The 17,211-nt window shown below is 37.4% G+C and overlaps 1 protein-coding gene across 2 annotated transcripts in view; it reads right to left on the minus strand.

Annotated features, from left to right (window-relative positions):
- GAN (gigaxonin) overlaps positions 1-17,211 on the minus strand; it is a 51,336-nt gene that overhangs the window by 13,973 nt on the left and 20,152 nt on the right. Inside the window, exons 2-8 of one of the 2 annotated variants that reach the window (XM_036441573.2) lie at positions 11,071-11,185; positions 8,373-8,723; positions 6,019-6,236; positions 5,686-5,807; positions 2,479-2,591; positions 1,125-1,274; positions 132-268 (exon numbers count right to left, since the gene is read on the minus strand). In XM_036441573.2, the coding sequence (XP_036297466.1) occupies positions 132-268; positions 1,125-1,274; positions 2,479-2,591; positions 5,686-5,807; positions 6,019-6,236; positions 8,373-8,723; positions 11,071-11,185 (1,206 nt within the window). The remainder of the gene's footprint in view (positions 1-131; positions 269-1,124; positions 1,275-2,478; positions 2,592-5,685; positions 5,808-6,018; positions 6,237-8,372; positions 8,724-11,070; positions 11,186-17,211) is intronic. The other variant, XM_036441574.2, reaches the window with a different exon arrangement.

Consider the following 17,211-nt stretch of genomic DNA (forward strand, 5'->3'; position numbering starts at 1 on the left):
CCTTTTTCAGGAAATGGATTATTCATTTAATTTCATATAAACTAAATTCCAAGCCAAATAAAAGGTTCATTTAAACGAAAGGAAGAGCAAAAGCCAGGATCAGGGGAAAGCCCATATGCACATTCTTTCACCTTCTCTCTTTCAGCGGACATATAGCAGTCCATTGCTGGGTCCTTGGGTCATAACATTCCACAGATTCAAAAAGTTTTCCATATGACCCTCCACCCATGGCATAGATTTTCTTTTTCATAGCTGCATAGCAGCCAATCTGAAATAAGAAAGCAACAGTGGGGAAGCAACATTTATTATTGAAGTTTATAGATAAATATTCACTTATCTAAGACTTCTAATAGTAAAACTATGGTGTTTTCCAATATTACAAATGATTTAAAAAGGAGAAGAAGAGAAAGGTACCACACATATTGTTAATCCTCAGGAAAGAATTAACTTCATCTAATACTATTTCACTAAGATAATTAACAACCCTCTTATTCAGGGAACTTTCCAGTCTCTCTATTTTTTCATCACTACTGAAGATTCCAAGATTTAGATTCCATGAGCAAGATATCACTCAATTCCGGCCCAAATAATTTAGCTGAAAGGGCACAGACAGTGAGACAACATATTATGAGTATATGTCAGTACTTAAAGGTGTATATACCTACTGCACTGGACAAAACTCTTGGCTTGATGACAAACTCACTGTTATCCCAGAGAGTATAAATAAAGACAGATGCTCTAATAGAGCCAATGTGACCATTTGTGTGTTTTTTATTCTACCCAGTGAGCAATGGTAGTTCTTTACCTCAAAATTAATGGTTCTCCCCAGTCCTGATGATTATGAACATAGGTTTAGAAGATGTGGTTGCTTCCTAGGTTAGTGCACTAACAAAGCATTTCTCAAGTGTAGGCCTTGGACACAGCAGTGCTACACAGCCACTGTTAGGATAAATGCTCACACACCCTCCATTTCCCACCTTGGTGGATGGCTGATGATAACAAAGGCAAGCTGCCAACAGAGGCAGAATTCTGTAACATTATCAATTGTATTAAAAGGTTTATGCAGGAAATAAAAAAAAATCATCTTTAAAATCCAGTTTGTAATCACAAGATATGGTTCTTACCTTTCTAACCATGGTCAAATCAGGTTGCTTTGTCCAGGTTTTAGAATAAATATCATAACACTCCATGGAAATTAACTCTTTTTCACCATCTTCTCCTCCTAAAATATAGAGCATTCCATCTATCTCCACAATTCCAAAGTTATGTCTTGCCTGAAAAGACATCAAAGATCTTTGTATACAAAAAGCTGTCATACTAAAAGCCAGTTTATGGATTTAATAAAAATTACAGATATGTTCCAGCAAAGAAGTCCATGCTCAAAATCCTCTGTCTCAAATATTTCTGCTTTCCCTAGCAGCTCACTCTGTCTATCACAATAGATAGAGAACCCAAGCCTAGGAATTTCTCAAAACAAGGGAATTACCTGCATGGTAAATTCTCGGTCAGAATCAGTACTTTTTACTCACAAGAGCTCACAAAAAACAACAACAACAAAAACACACATTAACTTCTGGTTCAGTGAGATTCTCTGTGCAAGTGTTTCCAAGTTGATGTGTGAAAGACAAAAACCACAGTAACAGGACTGCCAGCAGCAGAGAAGCAGTGTGGTAAACAAGTCTGTGCGAAGGCTATGGGCAATGACAGAAGCCTGAGGCATTTCACATTCACTTGTCAATATTTTCTTAGTGTCCCCTATACACCCAGCACTATTCTAGCACTGAAGATAGAATGCTAGCCAAACACAGACAAAATCCCTGCTATCAAGAGTTTGTGTGAATGCTCTAGTTGGTTTGACTCAGTTGATAAGAAGGATCAGCCTGCAGACTGAAGGGTACTGGGTACGATTCCAGGCAAGGGCAGGCATCTCAGTTTCAGGCTCAATCCCCAGCCCTGGTCGGGGCATGTGTGGGGGAGGCAACCAATCAATGTGTCTCTCTCACATCAACGTTTCTCTCTCTCTCTATTCCACTCTCTCTCTAAAAAAAAAAAAAAAAAAAAATCATTGGAAAAATATCCTCAAGTGAGGATTAACAACAACAACAACAAAGATTTTGTGTGAACTTTGCAGTATGTGAGGTGTTACATGGTATGAAAAGAAAGAAGGTAGGGTAGGGGAGACAGGAAAACTGAGGGGCCGGAGGGAAGGTTGCTATATGGGCAAATATTGAAGGAAACAAGGAACATGGGTATCTGGCAGAGATCCTGAAGCAGAAGTATTTCTAGGTCTGAGAGACTGCGAGGAGATCAGACTGAGCAAGGGGATGGCACAGAGAAGAGAGCTGGGAGGGCAGGCACTGGCCTTAGGCAAGGGGGCCTGGCAGGGTTGCTACATTTTTTCTTATACTCAAATGCAAAACAAAAGTGCCAATGGAAAAAAACCCCACATACCGAACAAATGAAAAAGCAATGTTTTACCTCATTCATTGGTGGCAATGCAGTCCATGAATTTGCATCTGGATCATACTTTTCTCCTGAGCTCAGGGTCTGCTTATTTTCATCTTGGCCACCAAATACAAACAAAAATCCTTCTGCAAAAATCAAAGGAGACACACAAGAAAGTTGAAACATATCTTGAATATCCACCTCCAGTTGAATATAAATGCCATAGCTGCAGAGAGTGTGGAGAAACCTTCTCTGATAACAACAACATATTTGAGATCTTTATCAGATTCCATTCCTTCCTTGGTGGGAGAGGAAGTCTGAGTCACTGACCATTTTACTTCACTCAATATGTTTGAATGGATTCCCGCTACCCTACAGCATAAAAGGAAGACACCACCCACTCAAGCCACAAGCAGCTCTGGGTTATCTCAGGACTTCTATTCTAGGAAACTATTCAATATTTCTTTTAAAGGCTTTGAGGGAATGAAAAAGACAAATCTAAACCCCAGCCCCACAGCAAATGGTGGAACCCTCAGGATGAAGTCCAACCAGAACTAGAAACCAGATTTAGATCTCCTTGCCTATCCAGGAAATCTCAATATTTGAATTTGATTAATAGTAATTCCAAATTAATACTGTACTCAGGTATAAGAAGAAACTAGATTATATGAAGCAGACAATAGCAGGTAGTCTTGCAAAGAATTCAAATTTCAAATATTGAAATAATCAAAAGACTTAAACATCAGTGCTTATTATGTTTAAGAAATAATGGACAAATTTGAATATAACTCTTTGGAAATGTGACTATAGAAGTGACTAGCAGATTTGAAAAAGATTTTAAGAGAATTTCTAGAAATAAAAAATAGAGAACAGATAAAATCAAAAGTTCAATAAATGGTTTTTAATGGCAGATCCATCATAGTTAAAGAGATAACTCATTAAATGGAAGATAAATAAAAAGAAATAATAAAGAAAGCAATACAGTGTGGCAAAAACATAAAAAACAAAGTAATGGTAGGAGGCAGAGGATGGAGTAAAAATGTCTAGCCATGATTGATCTGACTTCCAAAATCAAAGGGAGAAAGGAGAACACAGCAGAGGCAGTATTTTGAAGACATAATGAATAAGATCCAGATTTAAAAGGCTGAGCCACAGATTCAAGATTCTCAATGATCCCCAAGTCCGGTAAAATGTCAAATAAAACGTACATGTAAGCACACGTAATGAAATGGCAGAAAACTAAGGAAAAAATATTTTAAATACAATCCTGAGAAAAGATAGATTTTTAGGTTGACAACTTAACAACAATAACAGCCAGAAGTCAGTAGAAAGATATCTGCAATATGCTGAAAATTAATAAATACCAACCTTAAATTCTGTACCTAGAAAAAATACCCTTTAAAAAATGAAGGCAAAGTAATGATATTTTCAGACAAGTAAATCTGAAGAGAACCACAATGAAGGAAATTCAAATGAATAAACTTTAAAGAGAAGGAAAATGATCCTAGATGGAAGGTCTGAGGAGCAAGGAAGGAAAAACAAAGTGGTAAACATGTGGGTAAGTTTACACAATCTACCTATAGTTACATATATAAAACATAGGCTAATGAAACATGTACATAGGAAAATATTATACTTATAAATGATCATGTATTTTAATACTACTAAACTGGAAAACATGAAAATAGAGTATAAAAGTACTAGTTAACTTTAGGCTTTGATAATAGGTTCTGGTTTCTAAGGAAACCTTCAAAGGAATATACACAAAGAATGTAACTTCTAAACTAGTATAAAGGGAAAGAATAAATGACAAAAAAAGTCAATCAATTAAAAAATGTAAGAAAAGAACAAATGCAGAAGAGGCTTGGCAAAATAGGAACTACTCAATCATTTTACAACCTCAGTCCATACAACTGGACATAATTCTTCTCTTCATGGCTTAAAGTTTCTGAAATATCAAACTCTCAAGGAAATTTTGGAAAATTAGTGATATAGGAACCTTTATGGTAGGTGTGCATGTGAGAAAATTCTAAATATGTATATACATTATGGGTGAAAATTTAAGGAAGCAAATTCTGAAAAGATAGAACAGAGAAATCAGCCCTACATCCTGCTGGCTATACCACTCCATCCAGCTGCTTATTTTTGACAATAGTTTCAATTAACCTGGCACCCAGAAAATTATTCAATTTCTACACTATAGTATAGATTTAGCCATTTCTAGAACATGGTATGGTGTGATATAGCTTTAAAAATTTTTAAGGTAACATTAGTGGGCAAGTAGAGATTATAAAATAAGGATCCCATTAGAACTGCTGACAAAAATGAGAATGAAGTGAAATAGTAGTTGTGGGGTGAACCCAAAAGGCAGATCCAAGATTAAGAGAAAGGAGGCCAACTGGAGTAAGGCAGCAAAAACAATCTTTTTCTATCATTTCCTTGAGTAAGAGCTTTGAATACTTTCAAACTAAAGGTCAACTAAAACATCCTTTCTGTGGTAAAATAACTTTTAGCCATTGCTAAGTAATGTTTTCTAACATCTCATATGAATTGCCTGCTTTTACAATACACTCTTATTTTAGACAGTTATATTTAATATGTTGTAATTCTAAATTGAATTTCAAAGATGATGGGACTTTCACAGCTCCAAAAAATTCTGTGTTCCAAGTATGGTCACATAGCTCATTGTTTTTCTATCAGTTAGGTCATCAATTAAAATACTAAAGTCTGAAAAATTGCTATGTATTATAATTGGGGGACAATAAAGACAGAAGACACTCTTCTTTCCATAGTCTTAAAAGTTAAAAAATTGTTGAAAATGTTATCACAGAGAGATAATAAAATTGTCTCTTTAAAAGGTTGTCAGCCCTGGTTGGTGTGGTTCAGCAGTTAGAACATTAGCCAGTGAAGTGAAGGATCAAAGGGTTGAGGGTTCAAATCTGGGTCAAGGGCATCTACCTTGGTTGCAGGTTCAATCCCTGGCCCCAGTTGGGGTTATGCAGGAGGCAACCAACTGATGTGTCTGGGTCTCTCTTACATTCATATTTCACTTTCTCTCCCCCGACAACCCCTGCCTCAGCATCCCCTTTACTCTCTCTAGAAATCAATGGGAAAAATATACTCGGGTGAAGATTAACCAAAAAATAAATTAAAAAAAAAAAGGCTGAGTTGTTCTGTACAACCCAGAAATTACACATTACTTGATTGTGTGTTTAAGTAAAATTTCCCACAGAACGGTACCTGCTGAGAGCACTCCGTGGTTAATTCTTGGCATGCTTAAAGGGGCCAGTTCAATCCAAAGCTGCCTATTAGGGTCATAAAGAGGGCACATGCAGCGCATTGCTGCTGTTGGCTTCCGTGAACTAAAAAGGGAAATACATTAGCAGTTAATATGTTTTATGTAATTCTGCTACAATAACTATGACTACTTTTACCGCTCTAAAAAGTGTTTAAACGATTTTTAAAAATCTACTGCTACCATGCTTTAGATACTGAAAAATAGTATGAATTTTTGTTCCCACAGAGATCTCTCTTCCCTTATACCATTTTCAAACAACACACACCCATACTTACACTCTTTCTTCTCCACCAACAGTCACGATGCACTCTGAGTAGCCCCGGGGTTTGAAATTGGCCAGCATTGCCTCTCCTTGCTGTGGCTGGCTCAGTGGTATATTGCTGCACTCTTTGACAATTTCTCGAACTAATGGTTCATTTAGCATTTGTTCCCGTAAGTAGCTGGAGTCTAATCCTGAAACCCACAGTGCTGACATAACGTCCTTCATGTGGACCTGCAGAAGAGGGCAGAGAGGATGGGGAGGAAAAATGGAGAATGCAATACATAGCTTTTAGAATATGGATTTCCCAACTCATAGAACACTGAAATTGTTGATAGTCAGACTATCAAGAGGCAAGTTATAAGTGCTAGTACTCCATAAATATGCTTACTAGCCCCTTTCCTTTCTATTTCCCATAATCTTGATTTTGATTTTTTTTTATAAATATTTTTTTAAATTGATTTTTCACAGAGAGGAGGAGAGAGGGATAGAGAGTTAGAAACATCGATGAGAGAGAATCATCGATCAGCTGCCTCTTGCACACCCCCTACTGGGGATGTGCCCCCAACCAAGGAACATGCCCTTGACCGGAATCGAACCTGGGACCCTTCAGTCCGCAGGCCGACGCTCTATCCACTGAGCCAAACCGGTCCCGGTTCATAGTCTTGATTTTTTAAAAAGTTTAATTTGAAAAAAGTCATTAATTCATATTTATATTCAATTATCATTGCAAAGTTTCAAGCAGCTTTCTTTACAACCTATAGGGTTCCCATAGCAATAAGATAACTTGCAAGAACTCTGCTATAATTTGCTTGAATGTGCTATGAATCAAATCACATTTATAGAATTATATACAGTAATAGCTTGATACAATATGGTAAACCAGTTAATGAAAATGTTTCAACATTAATATTACATGAAAAAAATTAGAAAAGACAAAGTTTAAAAAAATCCTTAGTATATAATTATTTCTTAACTAATTATTGTTAAACATATGTAACATGTAAATATGAATTGTATATTTTTCATGATCCATCATTAAATTTGAACCAAATGATTATAGCATTCTATATACCCAAGGTGACACTCTTTAATGACTAGTCTTTCTTGATTTTGAAATAATAATTTTAAGGTATACTCTTCTGTACCCTGAGTATTAAAAGGCAAGAGTTGCCGAAACCGGTTTGGCTCAGTGGTAGAGTGTCGGTCTGCGGACTGAAAGGTTCGATTCCGGTCAGGGGCATGTACGTTGGTTGCAGGCACATCCCCGGTAGGGGGTGTGCAAGAGGTAGCTGGTCGATGTTTCTCTCTCATTGACATTTCTAGCTCTCTATCTCTCTCCCTTCCTCTCTGTGAAAAATCAATAAAATATATTAAAAAAATATATATATATAGGCAAGAGTTTTTACAGCATCATGTTCAGATTAACCAAAAAATGAAAAACTGCCTGACTGTTTCTAAAACAGTCAGATGACCTTAGCATCATCATCACTTTCAGTTAAGAAAAGGGTTAGGGAGAAACTACTGATAGTGGTCTCAGTGAATGGCACAAGCTGGAAAATGTTCTTTCTCCTTCCCTAACTTACCCAACGAATGTGGAAATAAAACATCAACTGTGTAACTATGCTGAGACTACAAGCATAGTTTCTGGACATACTCATAGGCCTATAGAATTTACATAATTATACGATAATCATTAAAACATAAGTCAATGGTTATCAAGAACTTAATAATGCAATTGTACATTTCAAAAACTATTCTAAAACCTAATGTAATTTTCATTGTAAGTATAGTAAGTAAAGCTAGCATCTAATTTATAAGTACTGGATTTTGCTCCCTCCCCCAAGATACCAACAATTTGGATCTAAAGCCTGATATTATTGAAGACCCTTCCTTCCCAGGCTCACTTCCAGAACCTTCCTATTTGGACCTGCATTGTCATGAAAACTTCAGAGTGCTCTCCTGCTTTCTCCCCAGTTGTGTCAAGCACTCCAGGGAGAGCCCACAGCCCTCACCCCTGTGCCAGAGCTCCAAGTGCCCCCCCCTTGCCCTGCTGCCTGCATCAGAGTTGCTGAAGAGGTTTAGGATGCCCAAAGACTTAGGATGATGAAAGTGAGTCTGAGGACACTGCATTTCTTAACCTTGAAATGCATTTTTCCATAAAGAACAACATACAGATGATATTATGTTCTGAAACATCAACCGCTTTAATGATCCTATGGGAAGATGTTTTACAGATATCTTTTAGAACATAACTTTTCAAGTCTTTCATGCTGAAGGGGAAAGACATCGATAACCTGGATTAAAAATAACTAAATCAATGAAATAAGTAAAAAGACAAAGTTAGACAACATTATAAACTACAAGTACCTTTCTCATTTCTGAATCATGTGCTATCCATCGAATTACTGCCTCAAATACGTATCTTTCATTGCCAACGTTTAACTTCTCAAGAGAAATCACTTCTTTAAGTTTCTGAGGACTCAGTTCTAGGAATTCTTCTGTGCTGCTGACATCTCGAAAGTGAGTCTCCAGGTATTCCGTGGCAAGGTAATGCACATGGTGCAGGCAGTAGTGAAGTGCAAAGTCACGGATCCCAATACAGTTCTCAGCAGCAATGCAGCCTTCTAAAAACTCGCAGCACAGAGTTTTAAGATCCGTCAGCAGGAGCAGGTCCGCTGCCTGTACAACATCTTGGATGGTATCTTCATTTAGCCGGATCTGTCAGAATTTCATAAATATTTTACATTTGAATATATATATTTAAAACCCAAACCACGAATCTATTAGGCTGAACCACATAAAAGCTCCATTTTTGTAGGTCAAAGGTGATAAAATATTGGCAATTTCATATGGCTTAACATTGTACTTTTATCCAAGAAGAGTCTGAGGGTCCCAAGGAACCTCTGAACAACATAAGCAGTGAGTGGCTGGTTAACTTTTCCTACCATGTCCCTTGCTTTACCAGTGTTAACTACCAATAACTCTTCAAGGTGATCTGTCCAGTTGACTTACAATTTAGAGAAAAACCTTAAATGATTGAAATGCTTAGGAAACTGAAAGTTCTGTATTCTATGGTAAACTGAAGGTGATTTCTTTAAATAGTAGAACCAGGACTATGGGAAATCTTGCCTCCAATATATTAAGTTCATGCCTTTGCCAAAAAATATGCAAACTAAATGTAAGGCCCTTTAAGAAAAGGGATCCATACTGCCTTAGAAGATTCATCTGAACACCAAACACTGTACTCGACTTGGTGCAACAAATACAATTTGGTCCCAAAGCTACTTTCAGGAAAGAATCCCTTTTATAAGACATTAGTAATAATTCTGAACATTTACTTATCCTTAATTTTCTTAGTTTTCTGGCCGATGCTTCTTCCTCCACCCACTTGACAGTTTTTCTATTCAACAGTAAAGTGACGTAAAGAAACAGGCCTCTAAGATATTGCCATGAGCACATGTGGTCCCAAAAATGGTATTCATCCCGCCATTCGAAAATGGGAGGAGAGGGTTCAGAGTATAGAACAGCAAGAAACACTACTACATTTTACACATTTGTACCACAGATTTTTAAAAAATGTATAATTGCCAACCACTTTGGAAAATGAGCAACAAAAGTAGAAAGAAGTGTATGGAGTTAGTACAAGTATGGAGAAATTTCCCATTTACATAACATTAAATTTAGCCATAAGACAGTGGATAGCTGTAGACTATTCAAATGTAGGCATGTAAAAAAACACACACACACACACAAAAAAAACAACCCACTAAATTCCATCTCAGTAAAACTAAACTGCCGTTATCAGAAGTTGGCTATAACTTACCTTGTAACTATGATTTTAAAACCACAATTAATTTAAATTGGGAACAAAAGCTGTAAATAAGGCTTCAGGTTTCAAACCTAAGCCTTAACATGAGTAAGCTCTTACTGGCTCATAACTTGCTACAACTGCTACTGAATCAATTTTACAAGTTAGATTAGAGATTGGTGCTAAGCCTGGTTTTCTCCAGAATTTTAAGGGCTGCCCTAAAACTAATTTAAATTTATTTATTTTTAACAATCATACAACACCTAACCTTACATCCACACACCACCACCTAGTGTTTAGAGAAAAGGAGATAACATCATGAAACTACACCAAAAACTTCAAAAAAGGATGGCATTCACCGAGTTTGACTAGACAGAACGAATATATTTAGAGAAAGTAAGCAGCAAACTCAGAATATTTAGAAACATGTAGGAGACACAGCCTTTACAAAAAGGAAAAGTAACATAAGATGAAGAAGGAATAAAGACAGTCAGAAACAAGCTCTCAAAAAGAGTAAAGATACAATGCATTCTCACTAACTTCTTCCTTAAAAAAAAAAAAAAAAAATGAGCCCTAGCTCACACCTAAGATTTTTCTTACGAGTTCTCATGTTATACTTTCAATTACACAACAGCAGGCAGGGGGTTAGAAGAGGGCAAAGAAGTCTATTCACTTATCACTTTCCTCTCCAGGTTTCATTAAACCCCCGGAAACGTAAGTGGGAATAAAGGGAAATCCAGAAAGAAAGAATAGGGGTGGTGGATACTGGTCCTACTGAGGCAACAGGATCAAGGCATCATGAATACAATGCAAGTGCCTGTCATTTGTGAGTCTAGAACTCTTTATTTCTAAATATCTCCCCTGCCCAAGGAAGTTCCCATTTCCATGCGATGGAGACAGAATGAGTTCCTCAACAGCATGGGAAAAGAGCAAAATTGGAATTAAGATTTAAAAACAAAAAGCAGCAGTGAAAGGAGCATTCCACATTCTTCACATTTCATACTAGAAGGTGGAGCTCAGGATGTAAAATAAAAAACTGGGACCAGGGAAGATCTTGCTCAGTCTGCCTTTCTGTAAAGAGCAGAGCCCCAAAAGAACACATGTGGGCGCCATTAACAGGAGCAGAGACCAGTCAAGCACATGGCGACAGAAGATGAAGATGAAGGTTACAGTGGTCACAGAATGGATGAAAGGAGACCCTCACCCTGAGCTTGAGAAGCCTCTACTTAGTCTTCCTTCCTTTGTGTCTCATCATACCTGACCACTGAAGATGTAATCCAGGATCTCTCTCATAACCATTACCGATATCCCTTCAAGTTCAATCTTATAGGTTGATCCATCATCTTTTGGAGGATTATAGTTTAACTTTGTCCTAAGAAAGGAAAAAAAATGTAAAATTTCTATGAAAGAACAAATAGGTATAAATAATTATGCACTAAATACTCTATAAAGTTTATGATAATACCAGTATATGAACCTCACCTTGAAAATTCAGTTTGTTAACTTTAGATCAATATATATATCTTTTATAACTTTCAACTCCTAAATATTTGTTTCAGGACTCAAAATGCTACTTCTTAAACCTCCCTCCCCCCCCCCCCCCCACAAACACACACAACAAAAACAAAAAATAACAAACCACCAAACAGACAAGACAACCAAATAAGATCCATGTGAAAAAGGATCTCTATTACTTCACCTTGGGAATCTCAGGTCTTTCGGCTCATTTTTCCATGTATTTAATTATCCAATTATTTCTTAATAAAGTAACTAGGACCCTACAAACCTACCAACCAAAACAAAAGTTATGTACGATGCTGACAATAACCTGTTTCTAATCAATGTTCCTCTTCACCACTCCACTCTACTTCTGCCACCCCAAGTAACTATTACCCTAAATCCTATGTTCAATTTTCCCTTGCGTTCTTTTTGCATCCATGAAATATATATGACACAATATATATTTTTTAACCAATTGATTTTTTTTCATTTTTTTTTAATTGTTTGAAGCATTACAAACAGTAGTACACTATATCTCCTTTTTTTCCCCTTGACCTCCCCCCAGCCTCCCCTATACCCCAGCATACGCCTTCACCTGCTCCCCCTTCCCCCATGTCTTGTATCCATTGGTTATGTTTATATGTCCTTCGGTTGATCTCTTACAGCCCCCGGCCCCCAACCTTTCTTGCCTTCCCGCTATAGTTTGACAGTCTGTTCTATGGTTTTTTATATATGACACAATATTATTGTGTTCATTAAATATATAATTGTATTTATTAAATACATAATATATACATATTTATTATATCCATGAAATATAATATAAACATCCATAAAACATATAATATGTAAATAAATGCATCTACATATAATTTTAAGTTGTTAATTTTATAAAAGAGTTTCATGTTATCTATAATCTTTTGTGGCTTTTTTTCACTTAGTATTATATTGCTAAGAGTCATTTATATTGCTGCATATCACACTGGTTCTCTATTCTGTCTACTGTATAATATTTCACTTTCCTATTGATGTGCTCTGGGCCATTTCCAGGTTTTCAGTATTGTGAAGAGTATTGCTAGGACTATTCTTGTACATGTCTTCTTTTGTATTAGGCAAAATAAATTTCCCTTGAGAGTATCTCTGGGAGTAGCATTATGCTAGTTATTCTCCAAAGTATGAGATGATACTAAATGACTCTCCAAAGTAGTTAGAGAGCAGTTTATAGCCTCATCAGGTATGTGTATGAGAACTTGTGGACCCACAAATTCTACGACTCTTGAGTCTGTCATAATTCCTAAATTCTGCCAATCTATAATAGTGAATGAAATATAATCTCTCATTGCATTATGATCTGCATTTCCCTCATAATCCAGATGCCGAACATTTCTTAAGTTTGTGGTCACATGTATTTCCTCTTCTGTGGGACACTCCTTCAGTTTCAATTTCTTCTTCAGTTTTTTTTTACTGAGTACAAAGTCTTCCTCATATTAAGGTGAAGTCCTTTATTATATTCTTGATATTAATTCTTTGGCAGACTTGACACTTAACATGATGAGCAATAGCTTTTTCATGGTCAATGCTTTTTTGTGTCTTGTTTTAAAAACTGGTACCTTACCCAAGATCTAAAAGATACTCCTAATTTAGCAGAGGAAAGCTAAGACACAGTCTAAATTAAATTGCGCTTAAGATCCCCCAAAGGATCGGAATTGATAGTATGAGGAAGCTGTGAATAGAAGAGTAAAAGATGAGCTAAAAATACAATGGACTGACAAAGTCTTAAGAGTTGAATTCCCAGATCCTTCTTCCACATATACATACAACTCTCCTGCACAGTTCAGTAAGGCTCTCCCCAGTTCCAGTAGAAGTGTTTATATTCTGAAATATAAAACTGGGGGTGGGTCTCTGGGCAGGGTATATTAGGTTCATTTGAGGTAGGTGTATCATGTCAAAAACTGAATTAAGAGAGTGTTTACATACTGAATGCTGAGACTACCAGTCTTTTTCTCACCTCCGCTCCTGAAATGCTGAAAGCCAGATCTATGGCCTCCATGCAAAAAAAACCCAAAAAAAACAAACACAAAAACTGGAAGAATCTTTTGGAGAATTTGATCAATTTGATCAAAGGAAAGACTTAAAGATATGGACATAGATCTGCCCCTAGAAAATAACCTAGCTTTATCATGCAACAATGAAATCCACAGTCAATAAGCCTACAGGCTTTGGGCTTCCAATACATATGGAGCAGCACTTCTGAAACTTCTTCATGTCACATCACTCGTAGAAAATGTAATTTTATTTTTAATATTTTTTATTGATTTCAGAGACGAAGGGAGAGGGTGAGAGAGAGAAACATCAATGTTGAAGAATCATTGATTGGCTGCCTCTTGCATACCTCCCTTCCCCACTGGGGATAGAGCCTGAAACCTGGGCATGAGTCCTTGACTGGAATCAAACCTGAGACCTTGCAGTCCATAAGCCAACACTATCCACTGAACCAAATAAGTTAGGGCTTTATTTATTTATTTAAAACTTCACCTGAAGGTATTTTTCCATTGTTTTTTACCCCCCAAAATATATTTTATTGATTTTTTTACAGAGAGGAAAGGAGAGAGATAGAGAGTTAGAAACATCAATGGGAGAGAATCATCGATCAGCTGCCTCTTGCACACCCACTACTGGGGATGTGCCCACAACCAAGGTACATGCCCTTGACGGGAATCGAACCTGGCTACTTTCATTTCCCAGGCTGACGCTCTATCCACTGAGCCAAACTGGTTTCGGCTCCATTTTTTTTTTTTTTTTTTTTTTTAGAAAGTGGAAGAGATAAGGAAAGACAGAGAGAAATATCAATGTGAGAGAAACACACCAATTGGTTGTCTTCTGCATGTGCCCTGACTGGGGAGGAACCTGAAACTCAGATAGGTGCCCTTGATCAGAATCAAACACAGGACCCTTCGGTCTGCAGGCTGACATTCTGTACACTGGGCCAAACCAGCTAGGGACCAAGTTCACCCTTTTTGCATGCTCTGTTAAAATGGATCCGAGCTTTTAGCCAAAACCGGTTTGGCTCAGTGGATAGAGCGTTGGCCTATGGACTGAAAGGTCCTGCATTTGATTCTGGTCAAGGGCATGTACCTTGGTTGCGGGCACATCCCCAGTGGGGGGTGTGCACGAGGCAGGTGATAGATGTTTCTCTCTCATAGATGTTTCTAACTTTCTATCCCTCTCTCTTCCTCTCTGTAAAAAAATCAATAAAAAATGTATTTTTAAAAAATGGATCTGAGCCTTTAAAAATGACCTTTTGTCAACTGGCAAGATGTTATGGTTTTCAGGAGAGGATGCTGGAAGACATTAGAGGAGAGTTAGGCTTCTGGGCTCTGGTACTGCATCTACTAGGAGGTAGGCTGCTACAACATAGTCTGCATTTCCGCATCAGGCTCCTGCAGTACACAGCTCCCTCCGTGTCCAGTGGTTTTCCCTAGAATCTCCTTCAGGCAGTTCAATAGTAGAGTGTTTCTGGTGCAATACCTCTCCGAGAAGAGCTTTCCCAGGCACAGTAGAGGACAGATTTCAGAGGGCTGGTTTAAATCAAGTCCCACCAGTGTGGCTTCTCTGCCATGAAGTGAGCCATGGCTGGGCCTGTCCAAAAAATTCTAGATCTCAGCTGGGGATTGTGGCTACTTCTTTTATCAGGGATACCTGTATTTTCTAGTTTTCTTTACTTGTTATTAGCCAATCCCTCATTACTTCAATCTCCTGTTGCAGTTCATAATTCTTTTTTTTTTTAAATCCTCCCCCAAGGATATTTTTCCATTGATTTTTAGAGAGGGAAAAACAGAGAGACATAATGATGTGAGAGAAACCCAAAACCCTTTGGTCTATAGGCCAATACTCTATCCACTGAGCCAAACAGGCTAGGGCAGTCCTTTCCAATCTTAGATGATAAGAGTCACTCAAATCAATCATGAAAGCCCTGCTGGTGTTGTTTGGTGGTTGAGCATCAACTTAAGAACCAAGAGGTGGCCGAGACCGGTTTGGCTCAATGGATAGAGCGTCGGCTTGGGGACTGAGAGGTCCCGGGTTCGATTCTGGTCAAGGGCATGTACCTTGGTTGCGGCATATCCCCGGTGGGGGGTGTGCAGGAGGCGGCTGATCGATGACTCTCTCTCATTGATGTTTCTAGCTCTCTGTCTCTCTCCCTTCCTTTCTGTACAAAATCAATAAAATATATTAAAAAAAAAAAAAAAAAAAAAAGAACCAAGAGGTGGAGGTTCCTTTCCCAGGCAGGGCACACACCCGAATTACAGGCTCAATCCCTGGTAGGGGGCATGCAAGAGGGAACCGATTAAGGATTCTCTCTCATCATTCATGTTTCTATCTCTTTCTCCCTGTCCCTTCCTGTCTGAAATCAATAAAAAAATATTTTTAAAAATTTGTGAGAGTCTTGGTTTATATCTATTGTTATTCACAGTTACTTCCTTCTTCATTTCTTATTCACCAGGCCTTTCTTATTTAGTAACCTCATAAACTTGTTTTATCCTCCCTTTTTGTCTTCACTTTCCCCCCATCCCTTTAGTTTTTGTTCCATTCTGTTTATATTTCTTTAGTGAATAGCCTAATTTTTATATGCTATTTCTCCCCCAATATCTACCAATTGGCTATCCTTAGCACTCCTCTAGCCCAATACATTCTCACCATAGCTTTTACTTTGTATATTGTCTCTAGTTCCTCTGCCAAATATAACTGAAATTTCAAATGAAATTTGACTGAGTTAATGAATTTTTTTTTAAAGCTAAGCTAAAGGATTAATAACTGATAGCTTTGTTTCTAAAGTTAGCCCATATATTATATATAACAGGAAGTGTGTGTGTGTATATATGTGTGTGTGTGTGTGTGTGTGTGTGTGTGTGTGTATATATATAGGCTAACTCTTCTATGTTTTCCCATCTCTGCCCCAGCAAGCTATAGTCATATGTATATAGCACAATGTCTTTGATTTTATTATATGATTGTCAATTTACAAACTCCCTCCTAAAAAATGCAGCAGTCATAAATATCACTTTCAGAATTTTACACCCTCTTTGAAAAAAAATGAGAAATATTAGGAGTATGGTAAAATTGGGCCTCAGGTATTCAGACATAAATAAAAATCCATGCCTTTCACATTCTTCCCCACTCTTCTGTTTCTAGGGCAAGACATTCCCCTCAGCCCGTTTTCTCATTTGTAAAAAGAAGAGGTAAAATGAGGTGATTTAAGCTCTTCCTCCCTGAACATTTCTGTATTAACCTGCTGGAACCAGCTGTGTGCACTTACTGCAGAGTCTGCCCTGCACACATATCCTGTTGAGTCCTAGAGGACAGGGTCCACCCAACTCAATCAGTTACCTAGGATTTATGCCTTCTATCGGAGATGAGGTAGAAGTTTATTATTTTCCGGTCCCGGCTATTTTCTATTAAAGTCGAACAGAGGTGAAACAAAATCAACTTTCTTTTTTTGACAACACTAAAAAGTGGTTTTGTAAGAAAAAAGTTGTCAGCTACTAGCTGGTAAAAAAGCTGGTAGTATTTGAAGTTTTACATCCATGAATGAGGTCTACAACTTTTAAATATAATAGAGTCAAAGTACTCTGTTGGTTATATATACAGTCCTGTTATTACTGGCTTCTAATTACTGAAAAAGTTCCATGTGTCTAAATGCCATAACAAACACCCCAGATAATCAGGCCTGGTTGTTCTCTTCCAAGAATCATTTTAGACATTACTGAATAGGATTTCATGTAACAGTGAAGAAAGAATAAGTCTAAGTGACTTTTCTTCCTCTCTGATGCAAAAGCTTGTCTCCAATAAAAGCAAGGAAACAATCAAATAGTGAAAGAGAATGTAATGTTCAAAAAGTCA

This window comes from Pipistrellus kuhlii, unplaced genomic scaffold (genome assembly GCF_014108245.1).
Source record: "Pipistrellus kuhlii isolate mPipKuh1 unplaced genomic scaffold, mPipKuh1.p scaffold_m20_p_17, whole genome shotgun sequence".
NCBI lineage: Eukaryota > Metazoa > Chordata > Mammalia > Chiroptera > Vespertilionidae > Pipistrellus > Pipistrellus kuhlii.